The sequence below is a fragment of the Musa acuminata genome, chromosome BXJ2-3 (genome assembly GCF_036884655.1).
Source record: "Musa acuminata AAA Group cultivar baxijiao chromosome BXJ2-3, Cavendish_Baxijiao_AAA, whole genome shotgun sequence".
Taxonomy (NCBI): Eukaryota; Viridiplantae; Streptophyta; class Magnoliopsida; order Zingiberales; family Musaceae; genus Musa; species Musa acuminata.
Genome location: NC_088340.1, coordinates 40,168,981 through 40,188,281, shown reverse-complemented (window position 1 = coordinate 40,188,281; position 19,301 = coordinate 40,168,981). Strand labels below are relative to the sequence as shown.

Sequence of the window (19,301 nt, the reverse complement as noted above, 5' to 3'; positions counted from 1 at the left end):
GAGAGACGGAATGTTGATGCGAGGAGATCGACCGTCCGTGCGATAGGCGGATTTGGTACAAACAGGGTCGGTAAGTAGTCACTTCGTTTCTCTGCCCACGAAGAGGAGGAAGTCTCTGAGCGTGTCAGGATCCCGACGTCGCCCTCTTCGTTATCGGGCAAGGACACCCTGATGCGCGACCTCGAATCCTCCGACGCGATTTCTTGAGGTCCTTCTGTTGTTTGGGTTGAAATCGACCGCCATGGCGGCTCCCTTCTTCTCCACCCCCTTCCAGCCCTACGTCTACCAGGTGTGCTTTAACGTCCTCCGGCCCACCACATGTTGCTTTGTTTCGGTTAATGCCTTTGTTCTTTGCTGGTGTTACGGTGTCCGTTCGAGTTTTAGTTTGGATCTGCCACTTATTCCTAGGTATGTGCTGGAAATTCTGCAAATCTCGACTGTACTGAGTTTCATTTGCGTGTGTTAGGATGATATTCTTGATTATGTTAGGTAATCAGTCTATCCATTCATGTATTTGGTCATGTACTGTTCTAGATTCATCTTCCCTGTCCAGTTTTTTATATTCTTACGTTTCTTCATTCAATTTATGATAGATGATGCTATTAAAATAAACCGTAGGCACCAAAGTCAATGTGATCTGTTTTAGGTTTTGGAGGGGGTTTGGAGAATCTTCTTTTAGACTACGTTGATTAGTCAGATACAAATAAGAGTAATAGAGTGCTCAGGCTTTACCATGCATCAGACGCATTGGTAGATCGTGAAAGCCTAGGTGGCCATTTTTCTTAACAATGCATACCGACATGGATCGATGCTATCATCATGTAAAATCATTATAGTTCCTAGTTAAACTTCTGATACATAAGCTGTGATTTGATGTCATCTGAATCAAACCTTTCTTCTCTGGTGAGTCTGGTCAGTCTTGCTGACAGTTTATCAACTACGATGTGGAATACAGGACTTGGTAGGTATAGTAGTTGAATTAACATAACTTAATTTCACTTATCATGTTATTATCTATTGCAGAGTTCCCAAGCAGCAGTAACAGCTTTTCAGATACTGGGTGGCGAGTCTCAGATTGTTCAGGTACTTCACGGTCTAGATTTTATGATGTTTGGCTGTCCATAACTTCTATGAATCTTGAATATTTTTTTATTTCCATCCAGATAATGTTAAAAGCACAAGAAAAACTTATCGCAATGCCTGGTAAGTTTTGAGGTAATTTTGATTATCTTTTCTGGCCTGCTTTTGTGGAGGCTAACCATTTGTCTTCTTACATAGTCAAGTCAGATGTTTTGCTACAATTTCTTGTAAACTTGAAAGAAAAATCCAGATGCTCCTTTATCTGCTGGATTTGATGCCGTCTGTACTGTTGACTAAAGCCATACTGTATTGGTGACAAATCTTTGCAGCTTCATGTTCTAATTTTGACATTTACCTCCATGATGTTCTAATCAATCAAAGGAATATACTTTATCTTGTTTTTGGTTTTTCTATTATGTTTTTTGTGTTTTATTTACGTATCTTGGCTTTTTCTTTTAATTTTTTGTGATCTTTCAATTTTTATTTAGGTACAGTGTATTACATTTCTGGGTCGATTCAAATGGACAATAACTACATCCCTGAAAATGAGGCAGGATTCTGGCAGTGGATCTTTGGCAAACGTGTGACAAGTGTAGTTATCTCAAATTCTGGTCCAGAAGATGGATTTGTTGGAATTGCAGCACCATCTCCTGCAAGGATACTTCCAGTGAGTGCACGGAAAACACTGCAGCAAAATTTCATACAGATTTGATTTATAAACATATTTATCTATTAGAATGTTATTTAAAAAACTTCTATCAAATGTTGACTTCGCATATGTATCAGCAGCTGCTTTGTGACGATCATCTCACACAGTCATTGCTGATATTGCACAGTAATCATGTGCTACTCCAACTGCTACTGTTTTTTTCTCTGTCCGATTATTAAAATGTTGACCTAATGTTGTGTTAACAATCTTTCAAACTATGAAATGGCATTGAATTCTTGCTCAGCACTTAGGTAGTGGTTGTTGAGGTTATGGCAGACTAAGTGGAGGATTAGGCATATAGCTTGACAAACCATAACATTGTTATATTTTAACCTTGTCAAGACATTTGACCTAGGTAATTTGGGTTAACATTATCCAAATTTCTATTATTAATCTCTCATTGACTCGAGCAGTTAGCAGTGGAGATAGGTTCTCAATACAATGGAATCATGTGATTTAGCCAAAGTTTTATTTTTTTTTTAGTTAAGTCCTTTCCAGTACTGGCAATTTTTTGTCTCAATAGGTCATTAGGTCAAACCGAAGCCTAAGTTACTGGCAAATTCGTTTTTTTTTTTTCTTTCTAATTTTGCTATTTGTTTGTGAATCTACTTCTAGCAATTTTCTCTTTTTGATTCTTTCATTTTTTTCTTGACAGATTGACTTGGCAAATTTTGGCGGTGAGATTCTTTGCCAGGTAGGGCGGATTATTGAACTTGATGCTTTTAATACTTAGTTCAATAGTTGGATTTTCTCCTGCATATATCTGCATCAATGTACTACCATGGTGCTTTTCTTTCATCCTTCGCTATGCATTGCCCTTTTGTTCTTCCACTCTGCTCTTCTTCTATATTCCTTATGTTGCTATTTCTACTTTTTTTTTTTTGTCTTTTTCTGTTAATCTTTGTTTTAATGCATTCTCGTGCTTTTCACCTTCATAAGCCTTGTGCCTATTTTTAAGGTTTCAATGGACCTTAGCACCAACATGACCTAACAACTAATCTTGCTTGTAATGTAGTTATTAACCTTTCATCTGATGTACTGTTGTCCTTGATGAAAAAATTTATAGTTATCTGCATGTTGTTTATTCATTCTCTTATTTTTTTATGCTAAAGCTATCTTTTTACCAGATAAATTTGGTTGTAACAGTTTCTTGTGTGCTTTGATCTAGAATAAATGAGATTCTACAGTGGTGTGAGATTAATGGTAAATTCATGGGATGAAATAAATCAGCTAATCAAACCTATACGGATAAAACAATTCAATCTCTGATCTAATTACTGATTTATTCAGATTTCCTTTTCAATCATATTGTTCTAAATCGTTTATTACTACTAGGTTATGTCACCAGAAAGATTTGCCTTATTTTTGCAATACATTTTAAAGCACCACAACATGTTGGACAAGGTCAGAAGGCAGGTCTACTAAGGATGACAATTACAGATTTTTTATTGGTTAAGTTTGACAAGTTGACTGGTCCAAGACCTGAACTTATTCAAGTGTTACTTAACCAGAGAACATTCCACTACTTTCTCTTGTTTGGTTCGGTGTGTGTATGTGTATTTAACAGTTTATATTCCTTCTGTAGCCTGATGCATTTCTTTGCTCAGTCAATGATGTGAGAGTTTCCAGTAGAGTTGATCAGAGGCCCCGCAACCTTGAGGTTGGTGCAGAGGTTGGGAGTAATACTTTTCTTACTAGCTATTTCTAGTACCTGAAAAAGAAATCCTTCATTTCACTTCTTAATTGGTTCTATATTCTAGGTAATGACGCTTTTAACACTTGATTTTTTTTTGTTTTATTTTGTCTTTAAAAGTTGATCCTCAAACATAAGCTAGAAGGCCAGGGGTTGGCATTTCTTCTTGGGTGTGGATCTGGTATGTGAATTCACAGTTCAAAATTTTTTCGTTTTCCTGTCTCTGATAAAAAGTTCTACCTTGACATCTTTGTTATAGTGGTGACTATTCATTTCATGATAGTGTCAAAATGGAACACAACATTGATCAGTAATAACATTGTAAGCCAACATAGAATATCAGACTATGTTTTAAAGCAACCCAAGATTGTTTATGACACAAAATAAGTATGAAAATGTAATTCATTGTCAATTTGTCATCTTAGTGATTAAATAGAAGTAGAAAAATAGAAACATATCATAAGATATTGTCAAGTCCTGCCCTATTGATATAAAAAGTTGCATAATGGAGAGAGCAATAACAGCATCATGCAGAGTCTCTGTCTATATTCATTTACTCAATTACTTGAGCAACTACATGTATGCCTAATATTGTACTATGATAACAAAACTATCATTTTGATGACAAGGCTATCTCATTTTAATTGTTTAGTGATTTTTTTTATCTTTTTGGCTTTTCTCTTTTGCTAGTAGTGCAGAAAATTCTTGCTCCTGGAGAAGTATTTATAGTTGACGCTGCATGCATTATAGCTATGACAAGCTCTATCAATTTTCAACTGAAGTACTCCAGTCCGATGAGGAGGGTGGTCTTTGGGGTGAGCTCATGAACTTTTCCTACTTCTCGACCTAGATCATACTTGCCGGCATTCTCGGTTTAGGATATCTGCTGAATGAATTGAATGGTGGTGGGTTATTAAGTTAGATATTAAACATATTTGTGATGGGCATGAATTTTATTTTATGTACTTAATGGTTATCTAAGCATGATAGTTTTGCTGGCACCAAACCTTGTCTTCATGGCATATGAAATAGTTACATGATGGTAACATTTAGATCAGTATGTAAGCAATGGGATGTCTCCCAATACTTTGCAGTTGTACTTTTCACGATGCTGGTATTTGCATTCGACTAATGCTCGATCATATGCATTAGCTGTTACATACTACATTCAAGTTGATGCACTTCACAAACTGTCATCTGCTGAATCTCCCGTCACTGATCTATTTGATTTGACACTGAAATTTCCATCGTGCATTTGCAGGGTGATAACCAATTGATGGCCACTCTCTCAGGTCCCGGAGTCGTGTTTATCCAAAGTTTACCTTTCCGTCGGCTTTCCCAACGTATCGCAAGGTTCGTTCTCTTCGTTCTTTAGTTAGCGTAATTTCTCATATTAAGTTTGCTTTGTGACATGGTTGTTTTCCTGACCGACAGAGCTGCTGCCGCTCCAAGCTTGAGGGATAACCCAAAGTTCTTCATGCAGATCGCGGTCTTGTTCTTTCTTGCGTATGTCATGATTGTTTCATCACTGATTTTGACCGATGTCTAGTTCCTCCCCTCCATTTCTCAAAGGTAGTACGATTCTCCTCTCTCTCTCTCTCTCTCTCTCTCTCTCTCTCTCTCTTCATTAGATGTAGAGGTTGTTAACTGTAGAATTTGGATGCCAAGGCGCTTTACACTTTACATGAGAAATAGTGACAAGATTCTGATGAATTGTTTTCTACAAGGAAGCCTCGTTAAGGCGTGTGCATATTTATAAAGCTCGCCTTTAGATATGGATACAATAAAATTGGAAATTATGTAGTCTCGTAAACTTTTTGTTGATCGTTTCAATTCATATTGCTTTTTGGTCTACCTCTCAGCATCTACAATCTAATATTTCTGTTCAGCTTCTTAACATGGAGGACTTCTCGGCAGTTCTTTTATTCTGATGAAATCCACCTCAACACGTCGGAGTTTATCTACAACTAGCCGTGACTATTCTTTTCCCCACCGCCTTCTCCGCTACTGCAGTGTGTCCACCTCCGCTTCCTGCAGCCGGGCCCGTCTCATCTGCCCACGCGTCGACAACGTGCCAACTCCGCCGTCGTCGGTGTTGGTTTTTTGATCGCATGAAACTATCTATACATAGCTCGATCGACTGAGGTCCGACGTTATGAGTCAGGGTCAACCAAGGAGGACCGATGGCGGATGGGCGCAAGACTCGACGTTGCAGGTGGCCATGTGGATTGATAAGGTCACCATGAGGGAGGCACTACAACCCACGGCGAGGTCAATCGACGATAGCCCGATCGAGCGTTGAGATGTCGCGGCCATTGCGGCGGTGGAGGAGTCCACGACCTGAGCCAAGGTCGTCTACCCTAGTGTCACAGACTTAGCTGGTTTTGCCTAAATCGTGCGGCACCCTTGCGTGTCCATCCGCAAAGGTCAACCTCCCCGAAGCCTCCCATGTCCCTTAGGACCCACAAAAGAGAGAACGGGTTTGAGAAAATGTCTCATTCGGGATCCAGAAGCAAATATTTTCGAAAACACTTCATAGACAAAGCAAATTACAAACAGACTTTACAAGTTCTGAACAGTTGCACAACAAAGGGTAAAATGATTCACTACAGATCGAAAATCTCTCACAAGTGTCCGCATGACACGATCTTTATTTACAAGCCTTAAACGACCATCAAACCCAATTAAAATGAGATTATTAAGCCTTCGGTTGTCTCTCTACATGCTAGGCAAAGTATGAACATACCAAAAAACACAGACATACATAAGCATTATATCAAACATCATGTTTAGAAGTTTGTCCGTGACACTAGGGGACTGGTCGATGACACCATCGTGGTGGCGCGAGAGGAGCACAAGACCAAGCCTGGCGAAGTCCTCAGGGTGGGTGGGCATGTAACAACTTTAAGCGATCGAGTATGTACGATCTTCGCACAGCTACCAACTCTATGGACGGTGAATTCATACCTTCGGATGATCACTGTCCGGTATGTGTGGAACAATGTCATGCGATGCGTCCCGAACTTCCCAGAGCGACCATTGTTGGGACGATGCTAGGTCGTGCGACCCCAGATGGCATAGGAGGGGAGCGGTCATTGTCTCGAATTCTCGGTGAAGCATCCGACGTGACGCTGTATTCCTCGTGAGATTCCGTGCTTGCATTGATGTGGTCGGAGGTCGTGTCCATACAGCGAGATCCACGATATACTCTATCAATAATGTTCTAGCATCATACATAAAAAGATAAACATTCGCGAGAAATTCAAAACAATACCTCACCACGTTTGAAGCGGATCGAATAGATCCGATACATGCAAGAAGAAACCCGCAGCCGCAATCAGCCCTGTGCGAGAGAGAAGACGTCCCACACCACATCGCCACCGATTAATCGTGCACCGGTCGACGCGCCCACGCCACATCGCCGCCGAGTTATCGTGCACCGCTTCACGTGCCGGCATCTCATGCACCATTTCCTTCCGGTCCCAAAACTCCTCCACGTTTCCGTCCCACGACGTCCCGCCGCGTACCTACGGCTCCACACGTGTCAATAATATCCTTGGACGTGCCGACGTTCCCAATCTCATCTCCCCTGTATATAAAGCCACAGCCGGTGAGACCGTGCCATCTTCAAACGGGATCGGACACCTCAAGGCGAAATGAGCCAGGAACAACCAAGAAGGCCATACCAAGCACAGGACGCGGGCATAAGGTACGGTGATGTGTTCCCGGTGGGCGGAGACTTGGCCGACCGACCCGTCGCACCCAGGGACGCCGCCATGATGCAGACTGCCGAGTCCATGGTTTTCGGCCACACGCCGAAGGGCGGCGCGGCTGCCGTCATGGAGTCGGCCGCCGCACGCAACGAGCAGCGCCGCGCCGTCGGCCACAGCCAGTTCAGCGATATCCCGCGTGACAAGGGCGTGATCTTCACCCAGACCGACATCCCCGGGCACCCCGGCTATCGTCTCGTTACCGAGTACGTCGCCGGCCAGGTACTGGTACATACAAATCGGTTGATCGTAACTTTATGTATCGTGAGCCTCGATCTCTAGACTCCCCATTTCCTTGGCAACAGACTGTGAGTCAGTATGTGATCAACGAGGGAGCTGGATTGGGTGGTGGCGCCGGCGGCGGATATAACTGGAGCGGCAGTCCTGAAGGCCAAGGAGGTGGAGGAAACCGGGGTGCCGGCGGCCAAGAGTCTGGTGCTGGAATCGCGGCAATGTGGGGCGATAAAGTAACGATCGGGGAGGCACTAGAGGCGACCGCAAAGACAGCCGGTGACAAGCCGGTGGAACCAAGTGATGCAGCTGCCATCCAAGCGGCGGAGTCGGCCGCCACAGGGGTGAGTACCGTGCTGACGAATGGTGTCGCCGCTGCGGCGCAGGCGGCGGTCGTCACCAACACCTGGGCCGACCGAGAAGATGACGAGACTAAGCTCGGGGATGTACTGGCGGTAGTATCCATACTCAGTAGTAGTCTGTACAGATCACGTACTGCTAATTCCCGGATTGCTCCATTGACAGGATGCAGCGACGAGGATGCCGGCGGATAAGGAGGCGACCAGGCAGGACGCCGAGAGGGTGGTGGGAGCTGAGATACGGAGCAGCCCAAACCTGGAGATGCGTCCCGGCGGAGTGGCCGCGACAGTGGCGGCAGCAGCCCGGCTTAATGAGCCTAATCGCTGAGGCAGTGATTAGTTCTGTCCACCGTACTCTGTGAAGAAGCTGTACGATTGTGTGGTAATACGTACGCCGTCCTGTTGGGTTGTGCTGCCTCCGTTGTGTGAAGTTCTCTTGAACTTTAGGGATTGTTGTTGTATCAGCAATACTTGGTCATAGAAACTTGAGATTTGCGTCGGGAGAACAATGATATATAAGAGAGATTAGCCAATAGAAACTTGAGATTTGGGGATAAAAAGCATACATGCGTAGCTGCAGGTCTTTCTTCAGAAAAATGGAAGCCGAGGTCTGTTCTGCGTCAGTCAAAAGAAATCGAGGAACAGCATCCTGTGATCACACTCAAATCGACGTGCAAAACCAGCAGGGATCCACAAAAATCACCATCAGATCATTTCTCTTTTGATTGTTAGACCATAACAACAGGGAGCATCGAGCACATTCTTTGTTTTGTTCTGGTGGGCGATGCAGCGTATTGGGTAAAAATTCAATGAAATCACAAACATGAAAAGCTTAAGTTGCACTTAAATAACTGGGACGAATATTTAATGGCGTTAAAACGACGAACTGGCAAGGCGAGGGATACAACCTATCCGGCCTTAGAGCTCTGGCGCATCAGTTCGGGGTCGATACCAGAACGTGAGACCACGAACAGATTCAGCTGGCGAAGCGGCACGACGGGCCATCCCCTTGTGACCGAAGCTTAGCTCCACAATTGTCATCATCGCCCATAACTTGTGTTACTCTCAGAGCTTTCTTCAGAACAGCGAGTACGATGACGACGATTAGCCTTTCTGTGGGCACGCAACCGTCTCCTGGGTGGCACACCACTGTCGTCCGATTGCATCATCTCACTGTTACCATCAGGGTAACCAAACACACAGTCTAAAGGATATGCAGTCATATCTCCAACGTGGCTACCCTGAAACTAGGAGAACATGACGACCAAAGTCATACCATCATGCTTCTCTAACTTCCACATCAACAATGAAATATGGAAATTGCTCATCCAAAGTTCATGCTGCAGGATGTACTTACAGTAGATTGGTTTGGCTGGATATCATGATCGCCACCGTCTTCGATTCTCTGTGTCCCCTGAGAAGCAGTGCTATCTATGTAGAGATTACGTAATCGCCACCTAAAAATAGACTCATCTGGATTCAAGTCGCTGAATACTTGCTCCGGGAAGAAGTGCTTGCTTACAAGCTTCACACTTGACGCCTCATTTGCATGCTTTGCCAATATTCTGCCAACAGACAGAAGATTTGGATTGTGCATTTGATCCAAGTAATAGAAAGCAATTGAGTTATGATGTTACATGAATCACAATAAGAGATTATTCAGATTGTTACTTCAATAAATTCACATGCACAAACACTATTACAGGAAGACAAGATATATCAAACCTAAAACATTAGAATAAGAAAGAGCCTACATGTTTGCCAACTCTCTCTGGATCCGGCTTCCTTCAAGCTGCATCATTCGGTCAATGCATGAACTCAAGGACCTGTCAAACCCCCACATCCCCAAAAAAGTGCCAGAACCTGCACAAATTATTTAAATGTTCAACAGAGGAGATAACGAGACAAAAAAAAGTATGATTTAAGGAGTCATAGATTGGACATTTGTCCCGAGGGTACTCTAAACAGTGAAATAAAGTCAACAAAATACAAAAAAACAAATTATCACGACTGAAAGTTTACTGGAGAATAATGCAGATATTGCTACAAAATTGATACATAATGTGACTACAACTGAAAAGATGCCATGTTGGACCAATCTGTTCTGATTACTTAAGACTATTTAGCTAGAAAGTTTTTGATTTTGTAACCAGCTCAGATTCTTTCAGACATAGAATTCTTCATTGTGCAGTAAATAGATCCCCTGGTTACCGGAAGAAAATGGTTTCATAGACTCACCTAGGGACAAGTTAAACCTCAGTGCTCGTGTAAGTCTCCTAGTTGCTGCACATAGCAAAATATCACTTAGCTTTTGAGTTAAATTGATCATATGACATCAAGTGAAAAAATATTAACAATATAACATAAATGAAGAAAATACAGAAAGCAAAGTGACAGAGAAGTTATTTGTTACATAAGAACAAACGGTTGTCAAGAAAGCTCAAGAAGTGATTCATATCAACTACAGATACTGCAGTAATATCAGTAGCAAATATCATGTCGCACGGAGAAAAAAAGGAAAAAAGTCAATAACAAAATTATATAAAAGAACAAAATTTACAAGCAGGGTCAGCCAGACCACTTCCATTATGCTAGTGGCAGCAGCCCAGCAGAAAGCAAACAAGAAAATGAAGAGATCTCATTAAAACAGAGAATGTAAAATACCACATGAAAGAATACTATAGAGAGCTCCAGATCACAATCAGACCATCTAGAATTTATAGTAGTAAGTTCCTAATGTGATTATAAATTTTAATCAAAATTGGATCGCACCTAATCAAAGATTCAAAGCTAACCGCAGAAGCTCCCTCCCTTTTACTTGGATAGACAGCTTTTCTTTTCCTTTTTTTCATGTGATCTCTTTATTCATATAACAAACTATTTACTAACTTATATTGAAGTTTTATGATATTCTCCAAATTATCCATTATCACAGTTAATTCTATTAGGGAAAGAACATGGTAACTAAATACATTAACACCAATGAAACATTATCATCCACTTGAGCATAACTCCAGACATCCAAATGGAGTTTAAAATATTTAAGGGCCACCCTCTATATAGGAGGAAAACCAACTCAACAAATCTCTCTCCATCTTCTATACAATCTTGCAACATACTTCATGTTTTTTCCTACAGAAAGATAAATTAAACAATAAACAGAAGATAGGGGATTTGGATTAAGAAAAAGACAAAGATGAATGAAAAGGAAGATGATGAAAATACATATGCACATTTCAAGAGATTGTTACAACAGTAAAATATAGGCACGAACAGAGGAAGAGAAAGCAAGAGGAAAAATGTTATACCTGAAGGTAAAGAGGACGAAGAAAGGACTAAGTTAATTAGGGTGGTGGGAGACTGTTTACTTCAGACATGGATTGAAGACTGCTTGCTTGCTACTTCCTTCTGGTCAGAAAACAGACAATATAATGCAGTTTTCTTGGGCTGAAGATAGGGTTGTCATCTATCTATCAGTCATAAGATAGGTTTTTGCAAATATTTAACATGTCAAACTATATGTGGAATATGTCCTTAGTCTGCTGCTTAGAGATCTGACGCCTTTAATGTCTACAAGTGAGCAGCCAACTAGACCAGCACTTCTTTTTTGTATCCTGTGGCTCAAACTCTCACTACCTGACCAAAAGCAACATTAACTAGAGAAAGCATTTATGTGATATTTCCAAATTTACATTCTCTGATTTGACATTTGATGTCCACATAGAATAATTTATCACAAGAGATTAGAACTACATCTAGCACCAGAAACTTCGAGGTCAATTATGCATTTCCAATGTATCTTAAGCAGCTTGTACTTAGTTCAATGTTTTTTGGTCAATACTCAATTCTTGCTTCATCTTGATAGGATAAGTACATCAATAATGCGGCCTGAATTTATCTGTTGGCTAGCCTTTGATGTTTGAGTTCACAACTACATAAATAATCAAACTATCTATAGTTCACTTCCACTTTCTTTTATTTTAAATCCTGCAATAATCTACCGAAATGCTTGACCAAGAATGATCATCCCATAAGAAAAAAGTGCACTACCTCCAGCAACATCATCTTGGGAAAAAACTCGAATAACACCTATGTGTACAATCATCAAGTCTCACAAAGTCGAACTTGTGTTATAGCTAGCATTATAACACAGGGTTTGCGGTACCACGATATAGCGCCCAGTATAAGTGGTACATACCGATTTGATAGGGGACCGATATACGGGCCACCTTATAACGGGTGGTATATACTAAACGGTGCTATATCTTTCGATACAAGCCTGTATCGCTTCGTAAAGATCAAAATCTGACCATTACCGATTAGTACATCCAACCGTTACGACTGGTACCAATCGGTAACGGTTGGCTCAGATCTGACCCTTTCCAATTGTCAGTTCCATTTGAAATGGCTTTTAAACATTTTTTCCCTTCTCTTTCATCTTATTTCACTCTCTTAAACTCTTATACTCTCTCAATCTCTTTCTCACTCACTTCTTTCTCTCATTCTCACATTTGGACTCTTTTTAAACCTTACAAAGTTTGTGATTCGTAAATTGGATCAAACTCCAGAGGCTAATTAGAGAGGATTACACCTAAGTTAGACGAAGAACTCTCTAATCGATGATATGTAGATAACTTCTCTATCGCATTCAGCAACTCACTCGGTCCGGAGACATGACAACAATATCTCGACCAATGATGGCGACGATGCTTGGGAGTCGATGGTCCCGTCTACAAAGTTTGAGGATGGTGCATGGATCGAAGAGCAGTATTTTACGCATACCACCCAAAATTCAGATCATGGAGCTCGACGTGATGGTTATTCTTCTCTAAGCAGCGGTGATAGTTGGTCATTCTTCTCCGAGCAACAGTACAATGATTGGCCCTATGATATGGAGCAACAAATCAATAACAAAAGTAGAAGTTCTAACATTCTCTATGCTCCGCACTAATATATGCCACAATCATACTTGCCTCATGAGTCGTCTCGACCATTATGGTTCACGACGATCAAACTATGAACATCACCACATTGATGCACCAATGGCATACGGTGTATCAATATAATATAGCATTGGATCAATTTTAAGATTGGGTCAGACAAACATATCAAATTAATATATATATACATAGGATCGAGAACCCCGATCCATCGCTCATGGAGTCCCGTCGTTCTTTTTGATGGTATAACTAAGTACATCCATCGATTGATTATTTAATTCATTTGAATCTTAAAGTTTAAATTGTTTAACAAATAATCTAACAATTCAAACAATTTCTTTGTAGATAATTCAATATCAACAGAAGGATGATCCAAAACGTACCACAAAGCTCTTCTCAAAATCCGAAAAAGATTAATTTTCCTAAATTTATACTAAATTTATATTTATTTTCAACTTAAAAACACTAATCTATTTTTTTATTTTAAAAAACTTTTGGAGCTATTTTCGATCATTTTTTCATGTCAGTACGCACTGTTATACCGGCATATGATACATCGGTACAAAATGGTATGTGCTGTAGAACTGACCAGTACACCGGTTTGGACCGGTAAGACGAACCTTGCTATAACATTCCTCCAACTATTCTTGAAGCAAGATTTAAAATCCGACCGAGTTTCTAAAGCAAGATTTAAAATCTCGTTTAATGCCAATCTATATCAATATTACAACAAAAAAATTTAAATGAAAATTTACTAGTACTAAGCAATATGGGGGCATCAATTCAGAATCGGACTGGTAAAATACCGATCAGTAGTTCACGGTGGTTTAGTTCTTAGTCAGTAAATAGTTCAATCGCATTTAATACCTTCTTCATAAAAAAAATGATGCAACTCAAAAGCACAGTAGGCACAGAGTCCCCATTCTCCCGAGGAAACCCTACGTGAGTCAACAGCACAAGAAGCACATAATCTAGACAACAATTTTCACTATATAAATTCACCCTAATGGCGTCATTTTTTCCACAGATAGAAAAGTGGCCGTACCAGTCCATACAGCGGCTGATGAAACCAAGAACCCGACGGTGAAATCGCGGATTGACTTCGACTTGCAGGTCTGGAGGACCAGCTCCTCTGACGGCGTTATCTTCTCCTGCAGTAACCGAATCACTAAATGAAATCAATCGTAAACTTCTAGGTATTAGGCGCTCAACGATCCATCCAAATCGAGACACCGCAAGGAGCGATCGATCGATCAAGGACATCCCGTAGAATAGGAACCCCAGTTTTAGCCGGAGGTGGCGGGCATTTGGGAGGGGATGATCGACAAATCTATCATGGACATTCCCTGATAGTCGAACCCTAGTTTTGGAAGGGACATTTGGGAAAGAATGATCAATCCATCGATCAAGACCTATGTAAGATTGATACCCTAACTTTAGCGAGAGGGCACATCGATCGATCAATGGATCGATCAAGAACACCCCAGGAAATTGAAACACTAGTTTTAGGAAGGATATTTGGAAAGGAATGATCAATCCATCGATCAAGAACATCAGTAGGTATTATATTTAGGAAGGAATGATCAATCCACAAATCAAGAACATCAAGTAATACCCTAACTTTAGAGAGAGGACATACTGATCGATCAAGAACATCCGAAGGATTGGATGCCTAGCTTTAGAAAGAGAACACGCTCACCCTCTCGGATTTGGACCGCAGAACTTCCTCCAGCTCGACCAGCACGGTTCTCATCGCTTCTCGCCTCCAACCCTCGCGGCCGCCGGTTTCCTCTTTCCTTCCTTTATATGTGCGATGAATCCAAACCACACCACGAAGAAGAAGAAGAAGAAGAAGAAGAAGGTGGTTTTAGTTCGCATTAGGGTTCGCTTATTCCCACCGGATGGTGGGTCGACCACGTAGGTTCGATGCGGTCCAATAAAGGCCTAATCCACGACGGTCCATTTAGCTTCAACGTTTTCGGACCGTACGGCCCACTTTCTCACCCTGTGGGACCACACTATCATGGAGCTGCAGGCAATCAAAAACACTCCAAGTGGCTCCACCGCGCGAGCGTAGAAATATCTCGACCTAGCGAGAGTTTTCCAATCGGAAAAAGTTTTCTACCCGCTTCCTATATAAGTTACCTTGGCGGGTCCCGCAAAGAGACTGTGTTGTTTCAGCATCTCGCCTTCTGCGCCTTGCCGTCTGGTTGAAGGAAGGTAGGGTAAGGAGTTGGCGTATCAGTAATCAATTCCCCTTTTGCGTTCATCACGGAATTGTGGAAGTGGCAGAATGTAATTTAAAACAGTGAAGTTTCTTGGACATTTATGTTAACCTGCTCCAATAGCCGATTTTGTCAATGTGCACGCGAGTTCATATGCGGTCTTACCGTTCATCAATCATTATTCGTGATGTGTGGTTCACGATGCTCCTTTATGCAAAATGGACGGTAGAAAAGTAATTTGCATATAATTTTCATATGCGAACATATGCACACGTCTGGCTTCCGTGAGATGGGTCGGTGCGCTCTTAAATCCAAATTGGAGTTTCATTTCACATCCGGGGTTGGTTCTCGGTCGGTCCAAAGCTCCTCGCCTAGGGAAGAAGAAATCAAGCTGCAAACTTCTGCTTCATTTCCCCGGATTTCTGTACTAGATCCCTTTCGTCTCCCCTTGATCGTTACCCCTCAGGGTTCCGATCGTGCTCGTAGTTTTCCTGGAGATCTTGGTGCCTCCGGTGTTTCTCCGCTGGATAAATACGGGTCTTCGTTCGTGACGGGTCAAACCCAAAGACATCAAGCAGATTCCTGTTCTGTCGATGAAAAGGTGCGATGGATTCTGCTGTTTGTCGATTTACTTGCTGTTTTCTAGTGATCTGATGTTTTTGTTGCTGGATCTCTGGTTCCAGGGTTCGTTTTGTTCGGATCTACCGGCGAGGGTGAAGGAAAAAAAAGAAAGGAAGGATTTTGATTGTGTTCTGGTGGCTGGGTTGGGCGATTTATTTTGGTTTAAGGTCCTCCGTTTTTCGACGGGCGAGAATCTGGGATTTACTGAGGCTTTCCGACGTTTCGATCGTAGAATCTCGAGTTTACACGGTATAGTAATCGTATTATTAGTGTTTGATGATGTTTTGGAACGATATGTACTTTATTTTCATTTGGATTGGAGCTATTTTACCTTTGATTTTTACCTGCTCTTCACTTATTGTTAGGTTTTTGCGAAAGATTCATATTGAAGTGACCAGTTCTGGTTGCCAAAGCATCACCGTCTGGGTATGGAGACACTAGTTGCCGTTGCGCATCATCGGAACCAATATTGCAGCAGGAACAAGTCCCGGATAACCGATCATTTTGGTTCCTCGCCCTCAAAAGGCTTCAGAGTGATCAGTTGCCGGACCTTTCAGTCCGGTGGGGCTATTTTGCAGTCGCCTCCCTCTGAAGTTTTCTCATTTAATAGTCATCTGGAACGCAAATCTTCGGGCTCTTACTCTGAACCGCCCAAAAGAAGTAGGAGAAGCAAACCCATCCCCATAAACCCCCCACCTACTCCAAAAGGTGCCACCTTTACCGTTGATCTCTCTTACTGTGAGCTTTGGGCAGGACCAGCCTACTCAAATTCACCTCCTCCCAGTTCTTTGCCAATTCCAAAATTTTCCCTGCGTCAAAAGCGCAGTGTGTCTCTTGAAATCCCAGTTCCAAAATCGGACATTACTCTCCAACCTATGTCAAAATCAGCCCCCTCTTCTCCTACCAGAGAGTCCACTTCTCCTGTCAACGACTTTCTTCTTAACAATGCCACTGCTACGGAGAATTTGAGACGAATTCTCCACTTGGATATCATTGATGACTAAAGGAAACGGAGGACTTAGAGTTTTGTATATACATATCTGCTGTTTTAACCTGTATAGGTGGTAGCAATTAACTTATGGGTAGCTTATGGCTTTGCATGTTAACTGAATATGGTGGTACCTGCCATCATCTTCATTGTCTCTGAAATTTAGGTAGTTGATCTGTTGTTCGGAGTCGGATGTCGGTAGCAAAGTTCTTTTTCTGTTCTGTCTGGTCCTCCTTTTAGGTGTTATGTACATCTTATAGGTTCAGTAATTGTTTCTAGGTGTGTCTTTAGGCTATCTGCATCTCTCATTTCTGTTCTAGCAAAACTGACTTTCTGTAATCATGGCCAACTTCTCTGTTAATCTAGGTTTTCTTGTTTATCTTGCACCCCCTTCTTGACCATCACTCTTGGCCTAACTTCTGATGCAATGTTATCAAAGTTCCCCTTGCCACTTCTTCTGGTTTTTTGGATGAAGAGGCTGGACAGGCTGGAACTGCGATCTCTACCCTTATGCTGTCTCTACTCTATATGTCATAGATGATGGGTGTCATTTTCCAAGTTAATTTGTTTGTCTAAATTACGTTATAGCTTGTCTCTTCAGACTTGTGGTAGAAGTGTCTTAGGTAGTGTTGTTTAGCTTCGACGATAGATTATCATCCATGTCGGTTGTTTGTTAGCTTTGGTTTGTGATGCATGACATCAACGGGAGTGCCTCAATGCTGTGCAAAGGAAGACTGGAACTGCAACCACGTTAAGGTACTATCCGGTATATCATCTTCTTTAACTTGCTTGTCCTTAGTAACTTGTGGCATGCCGTTATCGTCCTCTTGATTCTTCCTTTACAGGTGACTGAAGAGTAGAAGCTTGAATAGGCCTGTTTCTTCAGCAGGATCAGAAATGGTTAAGCAAGCATATCAGCGGTTGTTGCTGGTTTTCAATTTACATGATACCTTGTATTATATTGTTGAGCTAGTCCATATGCACATGTTGGTGATCATGTTAGCTTTTATGTATTTATCTAGTTGTAATGTTGTGTTGTTGAGGACCAACTTTCTCCAACTAAGACTTTGGCCTCTGGATCGATAGGTTTGACTTTGAGTACTTGTCGAATGGAGTATTTAGTATTTTACTAGCTGCACTTCTATTACATGGTGCCCATGGCAAAGTATGATTGTTCATGGATTCGATTGTTATTTTTTCCTCTCTGTGATTCACAGATACGTTATTGGATGTTTTCTTGCTGATTTAAATGTGGTTTCTCTGAGTTGATGAGATCAGAAAGTCATGAAGATGTTCCAAATATTTGACTTTGACGAAAAATTGACATATTGTAGCTGAAATGTTCATGGGATTCACCTGTTAATCCATCACAGAAAATGTGCATATCTTGCTGGAATACATTCCTTTATATATACATGATAATTATATTGTAACCCTCCATCGATTAAGTGCATAACGGTCGACATTTTCCTCGGCAGAAATTAATAGTCTAATTTGTTTTCTTTTCTGGATTTTAAAAAATAACGAAATTGTTTAGCAAATTTATAACATTAAAATATATTTAGAAAATCGAGCATTTTCGCTGGCGGACATGAATTGGGATTGGAATTGGATCTAATATACAGAAGAGGATTCGAAGCCCTCCACTACTAATTGATTAGCCGGCTTCAAGAACTCAAAAACCATCTTTCGACCATCTCACGCCATCGATGATTGCAGTAATTAGAGGACGAAGGGGAGAAGCAAAGTGGTCTCTCGACTCGTAAGTTTCCTTTTCCCCTTTCGATGATCCTCCAAATGTTTACTATTTCTTTCGTCTTTCCTAGATTGGTTCTGTGAGCGGTTCCTTGATGTCTATGAGATGTTAGATCTCCGAGAATGGGTATTTCTAATTTTGCCGTGGCAAATTTTAGGGAAGTGACAAGACTTGTAGGCTCACTATCCGTGATTGAATGATTTCGAGATGAAAACTTGACTTCTTCTCGAGTCTTCTAGGGTTTAATGTGATGTTGTGGACCGGAAAGTGAGGTGCATTTCTGTGGCATCATCATGCTGAAGGGAGGATCTCGTAGAACAATGCATTAGTGTACGCTGGAAGACGAATGGATTTGGTAGCGGGGAACTCTTCCTTGTTTCATTAGGTTCAGTTAGTTCGGGGCAGTAGAAACTAAAGCAGCAAGTTTTCTTGAGGGTCTTAAAGTCCTCGTATTGGTGGAATTCAGTTGGCCACTCATTTTTGTACCTTTTGAGCCCTAAAGGATGATCTTTTATGCGTTACTGGCCAATGGATTTCTAATTTTAATGTAAATTGATTGAGGCGAGTGGATAGTGACAAGTCTAATGGCTTTTTGCTGAGTTGAAATGCCTGTCTCCCTCATGCAATGTTGTAATGATCACCTTCTATCTGTTGGTTGTCAACAACAAGATAAAAGGGATTCGTATCAAGCCTAAAAGTTGATTCTAGGATTAGAAAAGTGTGTTCATTGTATTACAGAACAACCTTCTGACTTTAGTTCTTAATCTAATGATTGCATTTAGCCATTTGTACTATGTCACCATAGCTGGCGATGTTCTGCTTTGGTGATGGCTATCGCAATTGTGGGGCCATTACTGATTCCACCTTCCATTTCCTTCCATGCATAATTGAACCCATGGGCAGAACTTAATCATTGTTTGATCCCATTA

The 19,301-nt window shown here is 41.4% G+C and overlaps 4 protein-coding genes across 12 annotated transcripts; 3 read left to right on the top strand and 1 right to left on the bottom strand.

Moving 5' to 3' along the window:
• The first annotated feature begins 85 nt into the window (after nucleotides 1-85).
• Nucleotides 86-5,524, top strand: LOC135580774 (uncharacterized). Of its 7 annotated transcripts, none has more exons than XM_065100881.1 (11): nucleotides 86-289; nucleotides 1,024-1,083; nucleotides 1,164-1,203; nucleotides 1,635-1,747; nucleotides 2,445-2,483; nucleotides 3,375-3,461; nucleotides 3,603-3,663; nucleotides 4,173-4,297; nucleotides 4,744-4,835; nucleotides 4,917-5,054; nucleotides 5,372-5,524. In XM_065100881.1, the coding sequence occupies exons 1-10, from the start codon at nucleotides 242-244 to the stop codon at nucleotides 5,029-5,031; spliced, it is 780 nt and encodes a 259-aa protein (XP_064956953.1). In that variant the 5' UTR covers nucleotides 86-241; the 3' UTR covers nucleotides 5,032-5,054; nucleotides 5,372-5,524. The 7 variants fall into 7 exon arrangements, with proteins under 7 accessions (XP_064956953.1, XP_064956952.1, XP_064956951.1 ...); XM_065100880.1 differs by having other exon boundaries at nucleotides 87-289; nucleotides 1,569-1,747; nucleotides 3,375-3,449; nucleotides 4,176-4,297; XM_065100879.1 differs by having other exon boundaries at nucleotides 87-289; nucleotides 1,569-1,747; nucleotides 3,375-3,449.
• Nucleotides 5,525-6,893: 1,369 nt separating this feature from the next.
• On the top strand, nucleotides 6,894-8,226 carry LOC135607615 (late embryogenesis abundant protein D-34-like). The gene is made up of 3 exons (XM_065099567.1): nucleotides 6,894-7,330; nucleotides 7,723-7,938; nucleotides 8,009-8,226. Exons 1-3 carry the CDS (start codon nucleotides 7,139-7,141, stop codon nucleotides 8,168-8,170), a joined length of 570 nt encoding a protein of 189 aa, XP_064955639.1. The 5' UTR covers nucleotides 6,894-7,138; the 3' UTR covers nucleotides 8,171-8,226.
• Nucleotides 8,227-8,531: 305 nt separating this feature from the next.
• LOC103978822 (uncharacterized) lies at nucleotides 8,532-14,637 on the bottom strand. Its single transcript, XM_009394760.3, has 6 exons — nucleotides 14,482-14,637; nucleotides 13,828-13,933; nucleotides 10,081-10,125; nucleotides 9,597-9,705; nucleotides 9,200-9,407; nucleotides 8,532-9,089 (listed from the first exon to the last, which is right to left on the bottom strand). The coding sequence occupies exons 1-6, from the start codon at nucleotides 14,533-14,535 to the stop codon at nucleotides 8,883-8,885; spliced, it is 729 nt and encodes a 242-aa protein (XP_009393035.2). The 5' UTR covers nucleotides 14,536-14,637; the 3' UTR covers nucleotides 8,532-8,882.
• Nucleotides 14,638-15,333: 696 nt separating this feature from the next.
• LOC103978823 (uncharacterized) lies at nucleotides 15,334-17,763 on the top strand. 3 transcript variants are annotated; one of them, XM_009394761.3, is made up of 4 exons: nucleotides 15,334-15,608; nucleotides 15,691-15,877; nucleotides 15,994-17,372; nucleotides 17,462-17,763. In XM_009394761.3, exon 3 carries the CDS (start codon nucleotides 16,057-16,059, stop codon nucleotides 16,630-16,632), a length of 576 nt encoding a protein of 191 aa, XP_009393036.1. In that variant the 5' UTR covers nucleotides 15,334-15,608; nucleotides 15,691-15,877; nucleotides 15,994-16,056; the 3' UTR covers nucleotides 16,633-17,372; nucleotides 17,462-17,763. The 3 variants fall into 3 exon arrangements, with proteins under 3 accessions (XP_009393036.1, XP_064956946.1, XP_064956947.1); XM_065100874.1 differs by having other exon boundaries at nucleotides 15,994-17,382; XM_065100875.1 differs by lacking the exon at nucleotides 15,691-15,877.
• The last annotated feature ends 1,538 nt before the right edge of the window (nucleotides 17,764-19,301 follow it).